Source organism: Xenopus laevis, chromosome 4S, assembly GCF_017654675.1.
Source record: "Xenopus laevis strain J_2021 chromosome 4S, Xenopus_laevis_v10.1, whole genome shotgun sequence".
NCBI lineage: Eukaryota > Metazoa > Chordata > Amphibia > Anura > Pipidae > Xenopus > Xenopus laevis.
The window spans coordinates 102,467,098-102,484,093 of NC_054378.1; the positions used below are offsets into that span (position 1 = coordinate 102,467,098).

Genomic DNA, 16,996 nt, shown 5'->3' on the forward strand with positions numbered 1-16,996 from the left:
TTCTGGCATGCTTTTCATCAGAAGTATAATCACAGGAGGAAACCAGAAAGAAAACAGACACATTACAGTTAGTTTTCAATCTTTCTCTTTTTAATGTGCTTGTTTAAAAAAAGAAACAGTATTTGCTTACAGAGAATGATTACGATGATTTCAGTGTCCATTTAAAACAGTGCTTGCTTGCTACAACGTCATACAAAATCAACTTGATTGAAATGGTGCAGAATTTAACTTTAGCAGAACCCTTTGAAGTGCCACTATTTATCAAAGAGTGAAGTTAGAGATCACCACAGTCTGCTAGAGTGAAATTCCGCCACTCTCCATTCATTTCTATGGGATTTTGAAAGGTGTATTTATCAGGATGAACTTTCACTTTCACCCATTGATAAAAACGCCTTTCAAAATCCCATAGAAATGAATGGAGAGTGGCGGAATTTCACTCTAGAGGACTGTGGCCATCTCTAACTTCACTCTTTTATAAATATAACCAAATGTCTTCATGTGAATAATTTGATATTGGAAAAAAAAAAAGTTGGGCTGTTTTCATGATTTAACAGTTCTGAGGCAGAACAGGATACTAACCGTTAGTTTAAAGCAGTTTATTGCCAATAGATTAGCCACAATAGTGCAAGCTATAAGACTATAGTTATTCTGCAGAATGCTTTACCATACCTGAGTAACAAGCTCTAGAAGCTCTCTCTGTTTGTTTAGGATAGCAGCTGCCATATTAGCTTGCTGTGACATCACTTCCTGCCTGAGTCTCTCCCTGCTCACTCATAGCTCTGGACTCAGATTACAGCAGGGAGGGGAGGAGGAGAGAGAAGCAAACTGAGCATGCTCAAGCCCTAGCCCTGGAGGTTTACACTGAAAACAGGAAGTCTGATACAGAAGCCCACATGTACACAATAGAAGGAAAGAAATGAGGTGTTTCTTTTGACAGAGAACTCTGAGCAACATTACTTTGAGGGTTTACTGGTGTATTTATATAGACCTTTCTGATAAAGCTTCCTTAATTTTATCATTTCCTTCTCCTTTAAGTCTTTATTTTCAGTACCTGAAAACTGGAAATAAACACATCTAATACTTTTTCTCCCAGTCCTACACTAAAGATAAGACTGAATTAAAACGTATGACCGTTATTCCCACAATTAAATCAAAGAATTCTATGGGTACAGGTTTTATGTGCAATACACAACCACGCTCCTCACTAACAATAACATAGAACTGTCATTGCATTCAACAATCACCTACTCTTCCCTAGTGATTCCTGTATGGACTAAAGATTGAGATAAAGACACTTTGCTCTACATCCAAACCTTGTGCTTTTCTATCACCCCCCCCCCCCCGAGGATCCGTTTGTACTAATTATGAATGACACCTCTCGACAAGACCCATTCAGAAAACAGAAGATAAGGCACTGGATGGGCATGGCTTGGTCAGCCAACGTTTGATCATTATAACAGTTAGCCAGAGACGGAAGTTGGATTAACAGGGAGTGTGAACTTTTTAAAGATATCTTTGCTTCACAGGTGACCCAGTAGAGCCAAGACATAGGGTCAATATCATGACTGGGAATGGAATGCAGATTCTGAATTCCCATGGCCTCACAAGGTCTTCCCTCTACCTTCTGAGATGACATCCTCTGGCTTAGCACGCATGTACCACTCAACCCATGAGCCATCATAGATGGAAACGTCTTCTTTTCCACAAAGGAAGGCTGCCAGGGCAACGTGACAAGCAGTGACGCCGGATCCGCAAGTAGCCACCATTGGCTTGGAGAGATCAACACCCTTTTCATGGAACAAATGACGGATCTCATCAAGAGACTTTTCGTATCCTTCCGCTGACAAGAAGCTGGGAAAAGGGACATTCACTGCACCAGATATATGCCCAGGTTCAATACCTAAAGGACACCAAAGGTGATTAAAAGACAGAACTGATGGAGAGATCAAAGCAATTTTATACCGGTTTAATTTGAAGGAACAGTTCAATGTGAAAATAAAAACTGTGTTGTCTTGGGCTGGTACAGAAGCCCAAAACCTAATGTACAACATGTCTAGCTACTTCCTTAGTTAAGCTTTAGTTCTTTAATGTTCACAGTACTCACCTTTAAAGGAATTGTTCAGTGTAAAAATAAAAACTGGGTAAATAGATAGGCTGTGCAAAATAAAAAATGTCTCTAATATAGTTAGCCAAAAATGTAATGTATCAAGGCTGGATGGACTGGATGTCTAATATACAGTAGTAGCCAGAACACTACTTCCTGCTTTTCAGCTCTATAACTCTGAGTTAGTCCGTGACTTGAAGGAGGGCCACATGGGACATAACCGCTCAGTGAGTTTATAATTGATCCTCAGCATTCAGCTCAGATTCAAAAGCAACAGATATGGCCCATGTGGCCCCCCCCTCAAGTTACTGATTGGTTACTGCCTGGTAACCAGGGTAACTAGTCAGTGTAAACCAAGAGAGCTGAAAAGCAGGAAGTAGTGTTCTGGCTATTATGTTACACACCCAGTCACTTCAGGATTTATACATTACATTTATACTAACTACATTAGAAACATTTTTTATTTTGCACAGCCTATCTATTTACTCAGTTTTTATTTTTACACTGAACAATTCCTTTAAAGGTGAGCACTGTGAACAAGGAAGTAGCTAGAAATGTTCTACATTAGGTTTTGGGCTTCTGTACCAGCCCAAGGCAACCACAGTCCTTTAAGGGTGGTTGCACACGAGAAGATTCCCGGGAGATTAGTCGCCCAGTGACAAATCTCCCCTACTAAAGACGACTAATCTCCCCAAATGCCTTCCCGCAGGCAAGAATACAAATCGCCAGCTGGATGGCATACATTTCCGAAGTTGCCTCAAAAAGAAACTTCGGGTGACTTCGGAAATCCGAAGTGATTCGTATGCCATCCCGCTAGCAATTCGTATTCTTTCCAGCTGGAAGGCATTTTGGGGAGATTTGTTGCACAAAGAAGAGAAGATTTGTCGATGGGTGACTAATCTCCACTGAATCTTCATGTGTGTCACCACCCTAACAGTAAAGATCTGTGTATCCAAAGATGCCCCAGTAGCTCCCCATCTTCTGTGCTGCTGTCACTTAGGGACACACTCACAATATACAGTACTCATAGAATATAAATGTCACAATATAAGGCTGATTAGTAATTAATACAGATAATTACTACATGGCAGCACAGAACCCAGTGCAACTAGCAAAAGAATTAATGTAGCATCAGTTTACATTACAGGCCAACCTCATTTTCTGCTGCATAATTTGACAACCCCTAAGCTTAGCTTCTGAACAGCTGCTCAGAGCCCACTGAGCATGTGAGTGTCGCAAACACTTTCCAAGATGGTGACCCCCTGTGACAAGTTTGAAGTCTTGGATCATTGCTGCTATTGACAAGCTGAAATTTTAGGCTGGGGAAATAAGTTAAGTATATAAAATATGGCATTTTTAGACATATTCATTTTTAGGGTTTAGTTCTACTTTAAAGGAAAATGAAAGTAAATTTTACGGTGGGGTGCCTATTTGTCAGGCATCAGCGATTACAATTGCTTAATACCCAGACTGGTACAACTCTGAAAAATGCATCAACCAGGGAAAGATACTAACAGCAACATGGTGCTATTTTCTGCTTCTTTCCAATGGCTCAATCGCTGTGCATTTTAAAGAAATAGGACCACTGGCCAAGGGAACAAATTCAGCAATTACAATAATTACTGTTGGGGGGCAACACCGAGTGATTTCCACTTTACTTGTCCTTTTTTATAAGATACATGGGCAAATTTACTTACCTCCGAAGTTGCGCCAGCGTTGGCTTCGTTGCACTTCGTCAGGTGTAGATTCGCCAGGGCTGCGCAAATTCACGAAGATCCGAAGTTGCACACAGGTTACCGATCGTTTGTGAAGTTGCTCTACCGATATTACGATCAGTTCAAAGTTACGCTAGCGATGGCAAATTTGCATACGCGTGCAGTTAAAGTACAATGGCCGTATATGCAGCAGCAAACACATTACACTACACAAGGCCAGGGAACCTTAATAAATGTGTTCTAATACCCTACACATGTGCCCACGGTATAGTTTAGGTGCCATATGTTATCAAATGTAGGGGGGAAGGAGGGTACCCTAAAAAAGAATTTCGATCTTTTTCAGCCTATCACCCTATAAAAAGTAAAAGACGCCAGCGTTTTTTTTGAGCAATCCCTATCTACTCTATTGCACTTCGCCTGGTCTAAGGTGGCAAAATAAATTCTGGTGCAAGAGGTAACATTCACAAAAATCCGCAACTTAGCGAATTAGCGTAGTTATGTCCCTTTGCCAGAGCGCAACTTTGCCTGGCGTAAGGGTGCGAGGTAGTGCTAGAGTAAGTCTACTTCGCTAGCGAATGTACGCCAGCACCCGTTAGTAAATCGGCAAAGTGGCAAAATGACATCACGCTGGCGAATTTTCGCTAATGTTAGTCACTTCGCCCTTTAGTAAATTTGCCCCACAGAGAGTAGGCAGAATGCAAAAGCACTGGAACACTGTAGGTAATACTAAGCTTTGCCTACTTTGCTCTTCACTCCCACGTATCCTGCACAAGGGTTTATAACAATTCAACTAAAAGCTGGGCAAAAAGTGAATTTTTTTTTGCTTCTCCTGGTTATAAAAAGGTCAAAGATTAAACTACATTTGAGGTTTCATTGCAGGTGTAAGGGGCCCCAAGGCTCAGCCAGGAGTAGCGGACCTAGGAGGAAGCACCAGTCCAATAGTTTGCTGTACAGACAAGGATTAATCAGAAGAGTAGTCGAATTAAGGCAATATGGTCGGTTCAGGCAGCGAAGATTCAGTAAACGGTATTCAGGCAAGGGTCAAACACAGGATCACGAATTAGAATTACAAGAAGCACACCCTGGAACTCACAATGAAGATCCTATTGTAGGGCAAAGTCAGCAGTGCTCCAGCGTCTTTTATAGGCCTCCTTTGACGCCAAAAACGGATGCAGTGGCGTCATGACCCTGGCATCCAATCCAACGCTGACGTTTCGGCGATGGCGACCAATCAGCCGCTGACGACTCGTCTGACGCTGGCGTAATGTCACAGAGCTGCGCCCAGGAGGAACCGCAGAAGCCGCCATCTTGGATGCTGCCATCTTGGGACGCCAGGTAAGTCTTCCTTACAGTACCCCCCTCCTTACGGGGGGCCTCAGGATCACCACGACTTGGCTTGGAATTTCCTAAGAAGTGCAGGGGCATGAACATCGGAAGATCTCACCCAGGAACATTCCTCGGGACCGAAACCCTTGCACTCGACCAAGTACTGCAATGTGCCCTTGGAGACACGAGAGTCCAAAATTCTTTTAACTTCGAACTCCTAGAAACCATCCACAATAACAGGAGTGTTGAAAGAAGAAGAAGATGCTGGTTTAAGAAGGGACACATGGAAGACATTGGGGATCCGCATCTCTGGAGGTAACTGAAGGCGAACAGCAACAGGATTGATGACCTCGACAACAGGAAAAGGGCCGATGAATTTGGGAACAAGCTTGGGGGTAGGAATATTGAGGCAAGTATTTCTTGTGGAAAGCCAAACTCTGTTTCCAAGAGTATACTGAGGAGTAGGAGCCCATCTTTTGTCGGCAAAATGTTTTTGAGACAAAGAACTCTTCTCCAGATTGGCCTTGGTGCCTCGTCCTGGCATAATGATACATGACAGCGCAGGAACTGTTCAAGTGCTTGGTTGACACGTTCCACTGCACCATTGGACTGTGGATGATATGCAGATAAAAACTGGAGAGAGATGTGAAGTGCCTTGCACAAGGATCTCCAAAACTTGGAAACAAACTGAGAGCCTCTGTTAGAAACTATGCTGCTGAAGACTGACAGCAGTTGGGAAGCCACAGAAGGAGTCAGAGCAGCCACAATTTTGGTAGAAAGCACAATAGGTTCAGGGTCCCCACAACTGGATTCTTCTGGAAGGAAACTGCTACACAAAGCATCGGCCTTCTTATTTCTGGAACCAGGACGAAAAGTCAAGACAAAGTTGAACCTGGAAAAGAAGAGTGCCCACCGAGCTTATCTTGGATTTTAACATTTCAGGGTCTGAATATATTCCGAGTTCTTATGATCAGTAAATATGGTCACCGGAACAGAAGAACCCTCCAATAAATGGCTCCATTCTTCTAAGGCCAGTTTTACAGCCAAAAGTTCACAATTCCCCACATCATAGTTCTGTTCAGGGGGAGAGAATTTTTTGGAGAAAAAGGCACAGGGGTGTCATTTTTCACCACGTGAAGACTTCTGAGACAGGACTGCTCCAGCCCCCACATCCGAGGCATCTACTTCAATAAAAAACAGCTGAAGAGGTTCTGGATGTCTTAGAATTGGAGCCGAGGAAAAAGAATTTTTAAACTTTGAAAGGCTTCCAGTGCCTGTGGAGGCCAGCAGTTTGGTCTTCCGCCTTTACAAATGAGGGAAAGGATGGGTGCAATCTTTGAAGAAAAACCTTTGATAAACTGCTGGTAATAGTTGGCAAAGCCAATGAAACGTTGAATGGATTTTGTACTGATTGGAAGAGGCCAATCTTGTATGGCGGATGTCTTGGCTGGGTCCAACTGGAAGCCTCTTTGGGAGATGATATAACCTATGAAAGGTATTTTCCAATCCGCCGCTGACATTTCGGCGCTGGCGACCAATCCGACGCCGGCGACTCGTCTGACGCTGTCCTGATGTCACAGAGCTGCACCCAGGAGGAACCGCATGGTAGATGCCGCCCATCTTAGGACGCCAGGTAAGTCTTCCTTACAGCAGGTAATAAGAGAGCAGAGAGAGCATGTGACGTTGTTTCAGCAGCAGTGTTTTTTAATGTTTCTTTTCAATTAGACACAGCCATGTACTTCCTGTCGATGCCCGAGAAACGTATCTGATAGCAGTCTCCGTGGGAATTTCTGTTCAACTACAAAGGGAAGAATGGTGTCCCTACAGGAGATATTGATGTAACCAGTAATATCAGGGGACACTATATATTTTTAAACCAAATGTTCAAGTTTTATTTGAAATGCAAATATTTATACAATTACTGATGGATTCAAGTGTTGGGCAAGAAGAGGATGTGAAATCAATAAGCTAAAAAAGTGCTTTGTACTTCTGAGACTGAAAAAAAGTATAGCAGACCATGCTACCTTAAAGGACTAAAAGAATGTGAATTCACCCCCAATATGTTTGGCACTCCCAAGTGAATTCAATTGCAAATTTTGTTTCCCTGGGCCAGTACTCTTTTTCAGTGAAAAAAATCCACCGGCATGGAAAACATTATAGCACAGTACCATGCAGCCATCTTCCCTGTCATTCTTAGCTGTCTCTAGCATAGTCTAGACTTCTGCCTGTGCAGTAGAGCAAAATCTGAACATTATACTCTACTGAGCAGGTCCAAGTTTACGCTAGCAACCACTTGTAATCACAAATAAAATGGCAGCGATGTGATACACTAGAGTCCTGCATTGGGACAGGTACCCACAGAACTTACGCAAAGTGGTCAGGTTTTTGGCAAAAAGTCCAAGATTCCCTGACCAAGCAGGCGACCAATGCCTGGCTACCTGGATGGATTGTAGGCTTGTATTCTCCCAGAGTTTTAAGTTATTTTAGCCCCTAGCCTGGTTTATCCACCTCTGGCGTGATGTCACTTTCGGTTTTGCAGGTACCCTGGAACGGATTAAGGGCAGATTAGTTCAGGGAGGGACGGGTAGCCAGGGGCTTAGCGGGTCAGCGGTACAGGTAGGTCTTTGAGTCAGCAGGTCTTCATTGAGGACAGCTGTGCCCAAATGGACCTGTGCAGGACTCAATGCTAGACTGTTCCTCAGGGGTGTTGCATTTTTTTCCTGGAAAGGAAACGAGTCTAGGATAAAAAAATGTAAAGGGAGGGTTCACCTTTAAGTTAACTTTTGTTATGTTATAGAATAGCTAATTCTAAGCAATGTTTTAATTGGTCTTCATTATTTATTGTTTTTGTTATAGTTTTTTAGTTGTTTGCCTTTTTCTTTTGACTCTTTCCAGCTTTCAAATGGAGGAAATGCGCTATAAGGCTACAAAAGCACAGTTGCTACTTTATTACTCATATTTACATTCAGGCCTCTATTATTCATATTCCAGTCTCTTATTCAAAGCAGTGCATGGTTGCTAGGGTAATTTGGACCCAAGCAAACAGAGTGCTGAAATTGCAAACTGGAGAGCTGCTGTATAAAAAGCTAAATAACTCGAAAACCACAAATAATAAAAAATTAAATCTCATTGCAAATTGTCTACATCATACTGAAAGTTAACTCAAACGTGAACAGCCCTTTTAACTGAATTCACTGTCAAACATATTGGCACCCCTCCTGTAAATTCACATTTTCCATATTAATATTTTAATTAATAAGAAACAACTGGAAGAGTTTACAATAAAAGCCATCACTTTCCCTAACTCTCACCTTCTCTGGGCTCTGGTTCTAAGCCTCGGAATCTTCCTTCCACTCTGGCATCTACCATTTGAAATGTCTTCTTCTCAATATTCTCCTCCATGTCCTCATGTCCCACAACTAGAGAGGAGTTGAACTGTGTACGAAACTCTGCAGGCTGTGGCTGAGGCTCCTTTCCCAAATTGACGGCTAGTCCTTCGCAGCCACAATTTTGGTAGAAAGCACAATAGGTTCAGGGTCCCCACAACTGGATTCTTCTGGAAGGAAACTGCTACACAAAGCATCGGCCTTCTTATTTCTGGAACCAGGACGAAAAGTCAAGACAAAGTTGAACCTGGAAAAGAAGAGTGCCCACCGAGCTTATCTTGGATTTTAACATTTCAGGGTCTGAATATATTCCGAGTTCTTATGATCAGTAAATATGGTCACCGGAACAGAAGAACCCTCCAATAAATGGCTCCATTCTTCTAAGGCCAGTTTTACAGCCAAAAGTTCACAATTCCCCACATCATAGTTCTGTTCAGGGGGAGAGAATTTTTTTGAGAAAAAGGCACAGGGGTGTCATTTTTCACCACGTGAAGACTTCTGAGACAGGACTGCTCCAGCCCCCACATCCGAGGCATCTACTTCAATAAAAAACAGCTGAAGAGGTTCTGGATGTCTTAGAATTGGAGCCGAGGAAAAAGAATTTTTAAACTTTGAAAGGCTTCCAGTGCCTGTGGAGGCCAGCAGTTTGGTCTTCCGCCTTTACAAATGAGGGAAAGGATGGGTGCAATCTTTGAAGAAAAACCTTTGATAAACTGCTGGTAATAGTTGGCAAAGCCAATGAAACGTTGAATGGATTTTGTACTGATTGGAAGAGGCCAATCTTGTATGGCGGATGTCTTGGCTGGGTCCAACTGGAAGCCTCTTTGGGAGATGATATAACCTATGAAAGGTATTTTCCAATCCGCCGCTGACATTTCGGCGCTGGCGACCAATCCGACGCCGGCGACTCGTCTGACGCTGTCCTGATGTCACAGAGCTGCACCCAGGAGGAACCGCATGGTAGATGCCGCCCATCTTAGGACGCCAGGTAAGTCTTCCTTACAGCAGGTAATAAGAGAGCAGAGAGAGCATGTGACGTTGTTTCAGCAGCAGTGTTTTTTAATGTTTCTTTTCAATTAGACACAGCCATGTACTTCCTGTCGATGCCCGAGAAACGTATCTGATAGCAGTCTCCGTGGGAATTTCTGTTCAACTACAAAGGGAAGAATGGTGTCCCTACAGGAGATATTGATGTAACCAGTAATATCAGGGGACACTATATATTTTTAAACCAAATGTTCAAGTTTTATTTGAAATGCAAATATTTATACAATTACTGATGGATTCAAGTGTTGGGCAAGAAGAGGATGTGAAATCAATAAGCTAAAAAAGTGCTTTGTACTTCTGAGACTGAAAAAAAGTATAGCAGACCATGCTACCTTAAAGGACTAAAAGAATGTGAATTCACCCCCAATATGTTTGGCACTCCCAAGTGAATTCAATTGCAAATTTTGTTTCCCTGGGCCAGTACTCTTTTTCAGTGAAAAAAATCCACCGGCATGGAAAACATTATAGCACAGTACCATGCAGCCATCTTCCCTGTCATTCTTAGCTGTCTCTAGCATAGTCTAGACTTCTGCCTGTGCAGTAGAGCAAAATCTGAACATTATACTCTACTGAGCAGGTCCAAGTTTACGCTAGCAACCACTTGTAATCACAAATAAAATGGCAGCGATGTGATACACTAGAGTCCTGCATTGGGACAGGTACCCACAGAACTTACGCAAAGTGGTCAGGTTTTTGGCAAAAAGTCCAAGATTCCCTGACCAAGCAGGCGACCAATGCCTGGCTACCTGGATGGATTGTAGGCTTGTATTCTCCCAGAGTTTTAAGTTATTTTAGCCCCTAGCCTGGTTTATCCACCTCTGGCGTGATGTCACTTTCGGTTTTGCAGGTACCCTGGAACGGATTAAGGGCAGATTAGTTCAGGGAGGGACGGGTAGCCAGGGGCTTAGCGGGTCAGCGGTACAGGTAGGTCTTTGAGTCAGCAGGTCTTCATTGAGGACAGCTGTGCCCAAATGGACCTGTGCAGGACTCAATGCTAGACTGTTCCTCAGGGGTGTTGCATTTTTTTCCTGGAAAGGAAACGAGTCTAGGATAAAAAAATGTAAAGGGAGGGTTCACCTTTAAGTTAACTTTTGTTATGTTATAGAATAGCTAATTCTAAGCAATGTTTTAATTGGTCTTCATTATTTATTGTTTTTGTTATAGTTTTTTAGTTGTTTGCCTTTTTCTTTTGACTCTTTCCAGCTTTCAAATGGAGGAAATGCGCTATAAGGCTACAAAAGCACAGTTGCTACTTTATTACTCATATTTACATTCAGGCCTCTATTATTCATATTCCAGTCTCTTATTCAAAGCAGTGCATGGTTGCTAGGGTAATTTGGACCCAAGCAAACAGAGTGCTGAAATTGCAAACTGGAGAGCTGCTGTATAAAAAGCTAAATAACTCGAAAACCACAAATAATAAAAAATTAAATCTCATTGCAAATTGTCTACATCATACTGAAAGTTAACTCAAACGTGAACAGCCCTTTTAACTGAATTCACTGTCAAACATATTGGCACCCCTCCTGTAAATTCACATTTTCCATATTAATATTTTAATTAATAAGAAACAACTGGAAGAGTTTACAATAAAAGCCATCACTTTCCCTAACTCTCACCTTCTCTGGGCTCTGGTTCTAAGCCTCGGAATCTTCCTTCCACTCTGGCATCTACCATTTGAAATGTCTTCTTCTCAATATTCTCCTCCATGTCCTCATGTCCCACAACTAGAGAGGAGTTGAACTGTGTACGAAACTCTGCAGGCTGTGGCTGAGGCTCCTTTCCCAAATTGACGGCTAGTCCTTCTCTTAGCCAGGCTTTCAGACCTCCGTCTAATACGGACACCTGCGGATGGCCAAAGATCCTAAACATCCACCAGACACGAGGGGCACTATAGGAGCCAAAGTCACTAGCATCATAGACAACAATGTGGCTGTCGTTGGAGATTCCCAGACTTCCTGCATATTCAGAAAACTGGTCAGCTGTGGGAAGCATGTGGTCATATGGGGAAGTGCGGTCACTGCATGCATCAATGTCAAAGAAGTAAGAGCCAGGGATATGCCGCTCCTTGTACTCCCGCCATCCATCTCTTCCTGATTTGGGAAGGTGCCATGAGGCATCCAAGACACGCAGTGTTCCTGAGAGGGCAGAGCCGTTACGCAAGGTATCCCAGAGCCAACGTGGTGAGACAAGGGCACGGGGCAGCAGCTGGTGGGTCATACTGAAGGATCTCTGGGGAGGGAAGATAAACAAAGGTGAGAGGATAAATGTAAGAGGGACACATACATTACAATGCCAATCTGAAGGTCTGTGGACATCTATTACAAAATTATGAAATAAGCAAATTGGGCAAATTAATCAAATGGACTTTAGGAAATGCAAAAAGTGCTCAATTTACATTGTATTTTGATACATAATTAGCATATGGTGTGTTTCTATCAGCCACCTGGGCTGGGGATAAAGCTCAAACAACAAGATTATCTCCAATTTAACAGGCCTTGCCATCTACTGAACAACTGCTTAACCATGTAAGTGCTACTAAAACTGCAAAGGAGACAGATCTGACAACTGCACTCAGAATTTAATAGGCACATGCAGGAGTGCCATTAGCCAAAATCAGTTGTCTGAATATTCTCGTTCATTCAGGTTATAAAATATTTATAGTAGTGATCCCATACCAGTGGCTCACGAGCAACATGTTGTTCTCCTACCCCTTTGATGTTGCTCCCAGTGGCCTCAAGCCAGGTGCTTATTTTTTAATTCCTGGCTTGAAGGCAAGTTCTGGTTGCATAAAAACCACGTGTAGTGCCAAAGAGCGCCTCCTGCAGGCTGCCAGTCCACATAGGGGCTCCCAAATAGCCAATCACAGCCCTTATTTGCCCTCCCCCAGGGACTTTTTTCATGCTTGTGTTGCTCCTCAACTATTTTTTAAAATTGAATGTGGCTCATGGGGAACCCTGGTCGTTAGTATAGCTGATGCCTTCCAATGGTGCCAATAGTGGAGGGTGGACTAACACAGCAGTAGCCGGGAAGACTATAAAGGACTGATATATTTCCCTCCCAGAAATTAAATCTCTATCACACAGAACAAATGTTGAGAAAAGAGGGGCTGTGTTTACGAAGGCTGGAAAAGCGTGATTTGGCCCAGTATACAGGTGGCTGAATCAAAGATTGGGCAAAGATTTGTTCATCTAAGAGACTTGCAAAACAAGTGGATCTGTGGTTAATGTATGGCCAGCATTAGTTTTTACCTCTTCTATTCACACTGGATCCTAATCATTGCATCTTACTGGCTTCCTGCATTGCTTATCAGGTGCAACCAGCGAATAAGATAAACAGAAGCCTGAGAGCCCCGCTTCTCAGACTTAGTAAGCACCAAGTTTCTGAATTTCTGCCTTACGCATTTCGTCACATGCACGACTTCATCAGAGGCTTCTATAAGCCTCTGATGAAGTCGTGCATGCGACGAAACTCGTAAGGCAGAAGCAGTTGATGTCATCCCCAAGCATCCCGGGAATTGTTACTCTGTGCGTGGAGGCAATGCTGGTCGGAGCCAAGCCGCAGAATAGAGATTACAGTTGGATATAACACGGACAAGGTAGGGGATTTGATGTGCCTATTTTGAGCTACACAAATGTGAGTGCAAACGTTTAAATGTTTTTTTTACAAGTAATAAAAGGTTTTACACTATATACCTGCGCTCTACCTCTCTACTAGCACAACACAACATCTGAAAACCACATCTTGACCTTGCAGATAAGCGCATTATAAGTGGGAGAACCCACCCTTAAAGGGATCCTGTCATCGGAAAACATGTTTTTTTCAAAACGTATCAGTTTTAGTACTATAGTACTGCTCCAGCAGAATTGAATTACTTGAATGCTTACTTTTTCACACCACTCTCCATTTTACTAGATGATGATCAGAGATTACAGCATCATGGCATAGAAAGGGGTCCTTGGCCCATTATCAAGTTAACCTTCCTAACTACAATCTATAACAATCTAAGACAATGACGCCATTAATTAAGATAAAACATTAAAGGGCTACTGTCATGGGAAAACATGTTTTTTTCAAAATGCATTAGTTAATAGTTAACAGTGCTCCAGTAGAATTCTGCACTGAAATACATTTCTCAAAAGAGCAAACAGATTTTTTTATATTCAATTTTGAAATCTGACATGGGGCTAGACATTTTGTCAATTTCCCAGCTGCCCCTGGTCATGTGACTTGTGCCTGCACTTTAGGAGAGAAATGCTTTCTGGCAGGCTTCTGTTTTTCCTTCTCAATGTAACTGAATGTGTCTAAGTGGGACATGGGTTTTTACTATTGAGTGTTGTTCTTAGATCTGCCAGGCAGCTGTTATTTTGTGTTAGGGAGCTGTTATCTGGTTACCTTCCCATTGTTCTTTTGTTTGGCTGCTGGGGGGGGAAAGGGAGGGGGTGATATCACTCCAACTTGCAGTACAGCAGTAAAGAGTGATTGAAGTTTTTCAGAGCACAAGTCACCTGACTTGGGGCAGCTGGGAAATTGACAATATGTTTAGCCCCATGTCAGATTTCAAAATTGAATATAAAAAAATCTGTTTGCTCTTTTGAAAAATGTTTTTTCCCATGACAGTATCTCTTTAAGCACACCTAAGGTGACCCATAAAGAGTAAAACAAACACCGTATGGTAATAGTGGGCAATTGTTGTACTGTAATAATCTTAAAACTCAATACACTTAGAATGTCTCCTATGCTTTAATCGTTATTCCCTGAGCTTCTTTTAGCACTGACTCAAACGGATCTTTGACCATTGAAAATTAAATTTGCCTGAAATATAAGCTAGTTGTACTGGTTTCTGTGCTGCCATGTAGTAATTAGCTGTATTAATTACTAATCAGCCTTATTTTGTGAAATTTATATTCTGTATATTGTGAGTGGGTTCCTAAGCTCAGTAAGTGACAGCAGCACAGAGCATGTGCAGTGAATCAGGAGAAAAGAAGATGGGGAGCTACTGGGGCATCTTTGGGGACACAGATTCTTACTGCTAAAGGGCTTTGATAGCCTTGGGCTGGTACAGAAGCCCAAAACATAATGTACAACATTTCTAGCATACTTCTTTAGTTAGGCTTTAGTTCTCCTTTAAGGAAGTTGCCCATAACTGCATCAATTGCTCTCACACGGCTCAGTGGAGCAATGAGAGGGTGTGTCTCTGACAGCCAATCACAGTGCTCATGTTGGGCCATCTCTGTACAAATTCCAGTCCTTACAGACACAAACAGGATACAGATGTAACTGAAGGTTAAATTTAATTCAAAGCATTTGCTCCTACTTCATGGGGCTGTTTTAACCTTTGTGTACTTGAAGTGCCAGGCCCTGAATCCCAGCCTGGCTGTCACCAATTGTATAGTTATTCAGTGGCAAATGCACTGGCTGTGACACATGGAGCCATGATGGGTGGATCTCTCTCCTGTCATTGGGGTGTTTTATCTGATGCTGTTTTCTGCTTGTGGTCCAGGGGAAATAATGCCCCATGTGACATTCCACTGACATAGAGTTCTGACTGACTCTGTAGTGAGTTATAGCATCAGCGCCATGACAGATTTCTCTATGCAGGAAGGGTGCAGCTCCTTCCCTCTGACTGTCAGTACAACTCTAACATGCCCAGGGTACAGAGAGTGCAATATCCAGGTGGCAGTTGCATACTGAATTAACTTTTGGCCTACTGGAACCAGATCTCTCAGCAGATTTCTCTGTGCAGAAGAGACACAGCTCCTTCCCCTGACTGTCAGTACAACTCGAACATGCCCAGGGTACAGAGAGTGCAATATACAGGTGGCAGTTGCATATTGAATTAACCCTTGGCCTACTGGAACCAGATCTCTCAACAGATTTCTATGAGCAGGAGAGACGCAGCTCCTTCCCCTAACTGTCAGTACAACTCTAACATGCCCAGGGTAAAGAGAGTGCAATATCCAGGTGGCAGTTGCATATTGAATTAACTTTTGGCCTACTGGAACCAGATCTCTCAGCAGATTTCTCTGTGCAGAAGAGACACAGCTCCTTCCCCTGACTGTCAGTACAACTCGAACATGCCCAGGGTACAGAGAGTGCAATATACAAGTGGCAGTTGCATATTGAATTAACCCTTGGCCTACTGGAACCAGATCTCTCAACAGATTTCTCTGAGCAGGAGAGACGCAGCTCCTTCCCCTAACTGTCAGTACAACTCTAACATGATCAGGGTACAGAGAGTGCAATATCCAGGTGGCAGTTGCATATTAAATTAACTCTTGGCCTACTGGAACCAAATCTCTCAACAGATTTCTCTGTGCAGGAGAGACGCAGCTCCTTCCCCTAACTGTCAGTACAACTCTACCATGCCCAGGGTACAGAGAGTGCAATATCCAGGTGGCAGTTGCATATTGAATTAACCCTTGGCCTACTGGAACCACAGCTCTGAGCAAGTTGAAAACTCGGTTTAAAAGTTTTCAGCAAGAAAAACAGACACAGAACTACATAACAATGGCAACAGGGAATGGAATGAAAGTTTGGAAAGACTCGGGAAGGGGGCTCCAGGGATCTTGCTGGATTTCTACAACCGTTTAATCTCCTCTTCATTGGTACCAATGAACCCAAGTAAATAACTAGATGTTCTGCACCCATGTCCACTCTGCCAATATTAGCTGCCACTGGATATTCAATGTGGGGAGTGTGAGCCCAATAAGTGCAGGGATTACTAGCAGGGATACTTCCTTGCACAGGAGGTCGAGTTTAATACACGTCCCTTCCTTACACTCAATAGTCAATAGGAGGCTGTAGGCAGGTGAGTGACAGCTCATTGACCAACCCATGTGTCAAATCTGAACTATAGATCTGCAGCTATTTCTGTACTACGTCGTGCCCCTCCCTTCGGCTGACACACTGGGACCAGCAGTACTACAGCAACGAACATTTAGAAAGGAAACTAAAAGCAGTAGCGCAGTCAGACACGCAGCTGAAAGTCGCAGCAGAACGCGCTACGCTGAGTCTACGTCTCACTCACCTGACTGCAACTTAGCCCGGCCGGATAAAGCACAAACTAGAATGGAATGGTGGCTTTCAGAAGGTCGTGATGTCACAGTCACGTGACCACGAAGAGGGCGGGAGGTCGTGAAATCATATAGGGGCGTGTTTTATTCTGTCCGTGTGAATAGAACAGATTAAGTGGGCAGGCATGTGTGTCTGTGACTATAGAAGAGTATAAATTGATGGCACGGTGTAAATGACAGATTTGTGCCAATGTTAAGTCACTTGGAGCACAACTTGTGAGGGGAAACTGTGCAGTAGGACCTGATGTTATCTGACAAGGGCCTTTATAGTCAGTGTCGGACTTGAATACCAGGGACCCACTCTCAGTACTATTATTCTTCCTCTCCTCACTTTATATTCTC

The 16,996-nt window shown here is 43.0% G+C and overlaps 1 protein-coding gene across 2 annotated transcripts; it reads right to left on the reverse strand.

Moving 5' to 3' along the window:
* Positions 1 to 68: 68 nt before the first annotated feature.
* On the reverse strand, positions 69 to 16,753 carry mpst.S (mercaptopyruvate sulfurtransferase S homeolog). Of its 2 annotated transcripts, XM_041591093.1 has the most exons (4): positions 16,609 to 16,753; positions 11,381 to 11,810; positions 8,457 to 8,639; positions 1,128 to 1,900 (listed from the first exon to the last, which is right to left on the reverse strand). In XM_041591093.1, the coding sequence occupies exons 2-4, from the start codon at positions 11,796 to 11,798 to the stop codon at positions 1,602 to 1,604; spliced, it is 900 nt and encodes a 299-aa protein (XP_041447027.1). In that variant the 5' UTR covers positions 11,799 to 11,810; positions 16,609 to 16,753; the 3' UTR covers positions 1,128 to 1,601.
* Between the last annotated feature and the right edge of the window lie 243 nt (positions 16,754 to 16,996).